Source organism: Lepus europaeus, chromosome 18 (genome assembly GCF_033115175.1).
Source record: "Lepus europaeus isolate LE1 chromosome 18, mLepTim1.pri, whole genome shotgun sequence".
Taxonomy (NCBI): Eukaryota; Metazoa; Chordata; class Mammalia; order Lagomorpha; family Leporidae; genus Lepus; species Lepus europaeus.
The window spans coordinates 23,505,242-23,512,139 of NC_084844.1; the positions used below are offsets into that span (position 1 = coordinate 23,505,242).

General features: G+C 63.8%; 1 protein-coding gene across 1 annotated transcript in view; it reads right to left on the bottom strand.

Annotated features, from left to right (window-relative positions):
* ARHGAP23 (Rho GTPase activating protein 23) overlaps positions 1-5,931 on the bottom strand; it is a 71,073-nt gene extending 65,142 nt beyond the window's left edge. Inside the window, exon 1 of the mRNA XM_062175696.1 lies at positions 5,844-5,931. Coding sequence (XP_062031680.1) covers positions 5,844-5,906 — 63 coding nt within the window. The 5' untranslated portion in view covers positions 5,907-5,931. The remainder of the gene's footprint in view (positions 1-5,843) is intronic.
* Between the last annotated feature and the right edge of the window lie 967 nt (positions 5,932-6,898).

Sequence of the window (6,898 nt, forward strand, 5' to 3'; positions counted from 1 at the left end):
TGGAGACAAACACTGCCCTCCCCTGCAGCGAGCCCACTGGGCACCAGGACCCCTCGCGGCCGCCCTCCCACCCAGCTCACACATGGCCCGGGCCCGCCTCATTCCTGGACCCAGCCCACGAGGCTGCGGGTGTGTGTCCAGCCCTGGGGCCCTGGCTTGTGGGTCCAAGTCATCCCCAGCCCCGCCTGGCTGTCTCCTCCCAGGGGTTCGCGCTGAGCCCTGAAAGGGTCACTTCAAAGCGGACTCACCCTCGAGGGCCCGGCCAGGCCCAGGGCCGGCTCCTGGGCTGGATTCCTGGCAGCTGGGGACAAAGGCCCCACTGTTCCCCGACCCCCGGACGCCCCCAAATGCACTGGCATAAGAAGTCTTTCTTTCTCCAGTTCCGCTCGGTCCAGGCCCGGGCTCCCTGCCACGGGGAGTAGCCCTGGCTCCTCCTCCAGGAGACACTGTAGGGTAGGGGGACGGGTCTAGTTTCCCTCCCCTCTGCTCCCACACACACTAACCCCTTGGGAACTCCAGATGACGAGGCAGCCTTGGGGCCAGCTTCAGATCCTCTCTGTCCTTCGGCCACCAAGCCTATCCCAGCTTGCAATGGTCCCCACCATAGGAAGCACACCCATCCTTCCACACCTCCTCCAGGCAGCCCTCAGGACTACCTCTCCTCCTCAAAGGAGACTCCCAGCCCAGACCAAAGCAGGCACCCCAGATGTTCCCAGGAGACTGAGCTCCTGTGTCCTCTGCCCAGCCCCTGCGATTCCAGCCACAGAGCACTGACCCGCGCCAGCCCCTCAGCCAGGGCCTCCCTTCCTTCCAGTCCCCTTCACTGTCCCACCTGGGCCTAGCAGTTCCAGCGACGCCCCCCGCCCCCCCCTCCCAGGGGCAGCTCCTTTCCTCTCTGGCCGACTGGGACTGTCAGGGTTCTTTGCATGGAAGCCCAAAGTCCCCCTTTGGAGCCAGCAGCTGGCGTTTGTTTAGCAATAGCTGAGCTCCCCGAGCCCCAGCCTCCTCACCTGGGGGACCTCACCTGCGCCCCCCAGCACGGCTCGGGGCACTAGAGGTGCAGTGAAGTCACTCGTCCAGTCTGGCCCAAATCCAGCCTCAGCAGGCTACAGGTGACGGAGGTGGGGGCGGGGGCACTCCTGCCTCCCAGGGACTGAGCGGGTCCTGCCGGGCCCCAGACTCGCGTGCCCATAGCCAGCTCGTCTATATTAGAGGGTGGCACGTCTCCGACAGAGCCTCCTCCCCTAGCCAGCCCCCATCCAGCCTGTCCCAGCACACGGGCGGTGGCCTGGGGACACGGCTGACTGATGCTAATTCACACCAAGAAATGGGGAGCAGAGGGGTGAGAGGCGACCAGGTCACCCGCCCGGGGTCCCGGGGGTTGAGGAGGTTGGAGGAGCTGTCCCGTCCCCTGGGCCTCAGGGTCAGGACTTGCGCTGGCTAGAAACCCAGCTCCCTTCTCACGAGAAATGGAAAATGGGTCTTTGACAGGCTCTGCCCCAAACCAGTTCCTGCCCACCCCCCAGGCTGAAAAGGACGAAATCGGGGCCAACGCTGTGGCACCATTTGGGACTCCCGCATCCCGCACGACAGTGCCAGCTGGAGTCCCGGCTGCTCTGCCTCCCCCCAGCTCCCTGACGGTGCACCTGGGAAGCAGCACGAGATGGCCCAGGCACGTAAGTCCCTGCGACCCACGGAGGAGACCCAGCCGGAGTCCTTGGCTCCTGGCCTTGGCCTGGCCCAGCCCTGGCTGCTGCAGATATTTGGGGAGTGAACCAGCAGATGGACAGTCTGTCTCTCTGTCTTTCAAATAAATAAATCTTTAAAAAGAGAAAAGGACAGAATCTTCCGGTACAAGGTGACTCACTGAGCGAACATTGCAGGCCAGAGAAATGGAAAAGGAACAGGCTTCTTTAATCCCACCTGGAGCCCCCCCCCCCCCGCCCATTCCGCAGCCCCCTCCCTTCTTCCCGGCTCCGGGAGGAGGGAAGAGGGAGAGCAAAGAAAGCAGCCAGAGGAGGCGAGCCCAGGCAGCGGCCAGGCCGAGCCTGGAGGACCACGAGGGGCTTCCCTCCTCCCTGTTTGCCTCAGGCACTCCCTCGCACCTCCAGACCACCTTCCCAGACTGCATCCCACCTCTTTCCCACAGTGGCAGGGCGCGGGGTCTTGTGGGTTTGCCATACACAGTCCCATCCTTCAGCCAATCAACAAACGCCCTGAATACTGGCTGCGTGCCGGGCCGTATAAACATCAAAACAGACATGACACCTGTAAGGCTGCTTGGGACGGGGCCGAGAGCAGTGGTCAGCTCCTCAGCCGTGTGACCACAGGAAGCCACGCACTCGCTTTGGGCCAGTTTCATCTGTCAAATTGGACGATGGAGAAGAACCCAACAGATGAAGCCCTGGGGAAGCAGTTGCACTTATCAGTTTTCTCTCGCTCACCTGACATGTCAACTGGCCACCACAGTGCCAGGGACGGAGCTGGGCACTGGGCATCTCGGGAAGACTGGGGGAGGGGCCCCTTCCTGCCTCTGTACCTCGCAGACATTCATGGCGAGCTGTCAGTGCCAGGCACCGAGCTGGTCGTTGGGGACATGGGGATGAACAGGACGCATTGTCCACTGTCCCTGTTCCTCCCTGCCAGCCCCCCTGCGGGCCCAGAACCCTGCACAGAGGGGCCTGCGAGGATAGCACCACACAGACAAGGGATGGCCTGGGAGCCCAGGGGCCCAAAGACGCGGATTCTTGTCCCCCTCTCGCATCAGGCTGCCAGTGCAGCAGGGGGCGGTGCACAAGATGACCCTGTGGGCTCTGACAGGTGATGACCTCATTCCACCCCACAGGGCTTTTAGCTCCCCACTAAGCCCCACCCAGCATCATCCCAGCCTCATGCCCACTGAGGCAGCGGGGGCGGGCACGGCACCTGGTACACACTGGCACTGCCCTGCTGACCAGCTGGCACGCCGTCACAGAGCACGGGGGCTCTGGATCTAAAGGCGGGTTGTTTGAAGGGAGCAGGGCCGGGAGATACTAGGGAAAGGCAGCGCCAGCTCCCACAGGCCTATTCTCTCTGGGAGAGTGACAGGGCAGGATCATTCAAACCCGGCTTTGTCCAAATCCCTGACCAAGCCAATCTCTCACCTTTGAACCCCTGCAGCCACAGAGCAGGGCTCATGCGCACTTGGACAGGAAGCACCGGTAAAGTGAGTGCGGCCCAAGGGCTGTGGGCAGGCACAAGCGTTGCAGGAGGCTGGACGAGGCAGCGAGCTGACGCCCCTCAACTCCACTCCTGGACGGCTCTGCTCCCACCCCTGTCCCCGCAGAAACACAAGCAATCAAACTGCAGTCCTGTAAGAAGGCGAGCGCTCGCTGATGGGGTGCGAGCATGACCTGACCCAGGCTGCGGCTCCTACTCTGGCTCCGCCAGTTGCTAGCCTGAGCCTCCGTGTCCTCAGCCGTGAGATGGGACAGCAGTGCCTTCCACCTTGTGGTGCTGCTGTAAGGATTAAATGATGTCACTTACAGAAGTCCTGGTTGAGCATAATTGCTACCTAGATCTTAACTATCAGCTCTACTATGTTTTTCAAGATTTCTTGATTTCTTTATTTGAAAAGCAGAGCAACAGGGAACGGGGCGGGGGGGGGGGGGGGAGAAGCTTCCAGTTCATTCCCCAAATGGCCACAACAGCCAGGGCTCTGGGCCAGGTCGAAGCCAGGAACTCCACTGGGTTTCCCACATGGGTGACAGGGGCCCAAGTACTTAGGCCACTTTCCACTGCCTTTGCAGGCACAACAGCAAAGGTGACTATCTCATTCCTGCAAAGGGACCAGAGCAAAGGTCCCTGCCCGGTGCTGTAGGTCAGCTGTGAAGCCGCAGCTCAAGAACCTGTCCCTGGGAGTCCCCCGGACACCAGACTGCACTGCCTCACCCTCTGGCTTCTCTCACGTCCCTGCTTCGCAGTCTCTCTTAGCCTCGCGCGTTAACCGGTCCTGGAATCCCTACAGCGCAGGATGAAGCAAGCCGTCAGCCACTCCTGCTCTGCCTGGCCCCAATCCCCACTGGACCAAGAACGCTGCACCCCTTCCTGGTGAGTTCAGGGTGGGCCTGAGAAGGGGACACAGAACGGTCCCCATGCAGGCTGCCCACACACAAGGCTAATCCCCAGGTCCACTCCCTCTGCTGTGCCTGTCACCCGGGGTGTCACCAAGCCACCTTTCTAACAATTTTCCCTCCCAAACGTCCTCTCGTGCCTTGACTACAGTCAGGAGGCGCGGGTTCTGCCTGGGCACTCTCATTGCCATGCTCAGACCCTCTCCGTAAAGTGGGACGCAGACACCTGCCCTGGGCACTCGTGGGGCTTGAGCCCTTGAATCCGGCACTGCACACAGGCGATTTACTCTTCTTCACTCCCAGGAGGAAGGCAGGGCCTCCCACACAAGAAGGCAGGGCTCCCAGCCACCTTGGGGTTGACCCAGGCCCCCCTTGGGTGAGTGGGAGCAGCAGCTGGGCTGGGGCCCCCGGCTGTGTTTGGAGGGGAAATGACTGGTTACATAATGGAGATTCAAATCACATGCTGATGAGCACAGCTCCCCTGAGCTGGTCACTTTGGAGAGAGGGGCGGCTGCCCTGGCAGAGGGGGAATCAGGTGGGATCAAGAGCCATCCACCCCCAGCTAGGGCAAGGGTCGGGGTGGAGACAGTGAGGGGAGGGATGAAGGCTGTGTGCTGTTGATGGGGGCAGCATCTGAGGGACTCCGGCTTAATGACCTCCGCCCCCACCCCCTGTCCGTCCTGAATTTCAGGTTTATAATTGGGAAACGCACTTGGGCTGAAGAGAGAGGGCAGCGATGCAGGAGGGAGGACTGGGCACATCTGGCTCCCGGAAAGCTTGCGAAGCTTGGGACCCCAGCTCGGGCACAGGGGAAGGCTGGGGAGGAGGGGCTCGCCTTGAGGCCTTCGGCCAGAGAGGAGGAAGAGGCCGAAGCCTGGGCTTGGACCCAGCCAGGATCCCAGGGGACATCTTGAACAAACTCACAAAAGTGTCGGGCTGATGGCACTCACCCCTCCAACTCGGGTGGCCAGCTGCGTGTGCTGGGGCCTGACCGCAGGACCGGCCCCCAGGCTCCTTGGGGGGGGGGGGTTGGGGGCCAGGAGGCCCTCCCCGGCCTCAGCAGCTGGCAGATGAAAGAACCCAAGCAAAGCAGCCCAGCGCTGAGTAATGGCCCTGGCACCTCGCGCCCAGACCCACCCACAGCCAGCCCCAGGCGGCACTGGCGAGGGCAGCCACGCCTGCAGGGCTGGGGGGTCCCGGGCCTGGGTCTCTGCCCCAGGACCTGGGGCCTGTGGGCCCGAGCCTGGGGGGCGGTGGAGCGCTCCAACCCAGCAAGTGGCGGGCCCGGCGCGGGGAAGGGGCGTCCAGTCGCCCGCCCGGCCAAGGACGTCCCGCTCCGGGAGCCCCCTCCCCCACCGCTCTCCCTCCAGCTGTGCCGGGGCCTCGCCAACGGAAAACGAAAACTCGGGCAGAGGAAACGGCGGTAGGCGCCCCGCCTGCAAACCCCGGACAAAAGACGCGGGCCTCCGCCCCCGCTGCGCGGCCGCCGGGGGGCCTGGCACCGCCACCCGGCTCGGTGCCCCCTGCCCGAGCGGCCCCCTGCCCACGGAAGCTCCCGCTGGGGCCCGGCCTCGGCCCGCCACCAGCCGAAGTTCCCCGCAGCGGTGCCCGCGGTGCCCGCGCCGTGCGCCCCAGGCCGTGCCCGTCGAGCCAGGGCGCAGCGACCCCGGCCCGGTCGCTGGCTCCCAGGTAGCATCGGGCCCCGCCCCCTCCCTGGCCCAGGGCCCTCACCTGAGGGGGCCGGGGCTCCGGGCGGGGCGGGATCCCGACCAGGCAGAAAGCGACTCCATTCATCGGGCGGCAGTGGCAGCGGCGGATCTGCGGCCAGGGCACTGCTGGGGGCGCCGGCAGGGACCCGGGAGGGGCGGGGCCTGGGCGGGGCCGAGGGTGAAGTGCCCCCCCCGCCCGCCCCTTAGCTCCACCCCCACCCCCACGATCCCGCGCGCTTCCGACAGGGCGCACCGGCGCGTCTTCCGAGGGCTGAAGACTGCTGCGGGTTTGCGTCGGGTTTGTGTCCGCAGCAGAGCTGGAGGTCAGAGCAGAGCCTGGGGGGAGCCTCTTGGGCAGGTCCAGGAAAGAGGACAGGACCACTGCGCCCAGAACTGGCACAGGAAGGAGGGGAAAGAGAGGAAGGTAGAAGGAAGCAGAGACACAGCCGGACACAGCTGTGTACAAGCAGACACGGGGAGACGCAGAAAGCGAGAGGGGGACAGAGAGGCAGAGCCAGGAGTGGACCCCAGCGCGCAGGAGAGGGAAAGAGAGAAAGGCTCTGGCGCCATCCCTCCGAGACTCAAGGGGACACACGGGGCAGGTGGGAGCGTGTTGCCTGGAGTGGTCCCCAACCTGGGTGGCAAGCCCCCTCCTGGGCAGGCTCCCCCAGGACAGGGGATCCAGGCTGAGCGAGAGTTGGCAGGTGCCCCAGCGACCTGTCAGGGCCCCCTTCCCACAGGCCGTGGGTAGACCTGCTCTGCAAGGTGTAGCTGGCTGGGGCACCCCTACTCACAAACTTCCCACAGCACCCCTCCTGGCTTCACTCTGGGTGGGGACCAAAGAGACACCTGGGCGCTGGGCTGGCATGGCACCCCTCCAGCCCATCCCCTAACAAACCAGGGGGGACAGTCCTGATGGGAAGTTCCCGCTGCTATCTAACTCTCATTATTCCTACTTCTTATTTCTTCTATTAAAATTTTTTTAAGAGGGGTCGACACTGAGGCATAGTGGTTCAAACTGCCGTCTGGGATGTCAGCCTCTCATATGGGCACTGGTTCAAGTCCTGGCCACTCTAC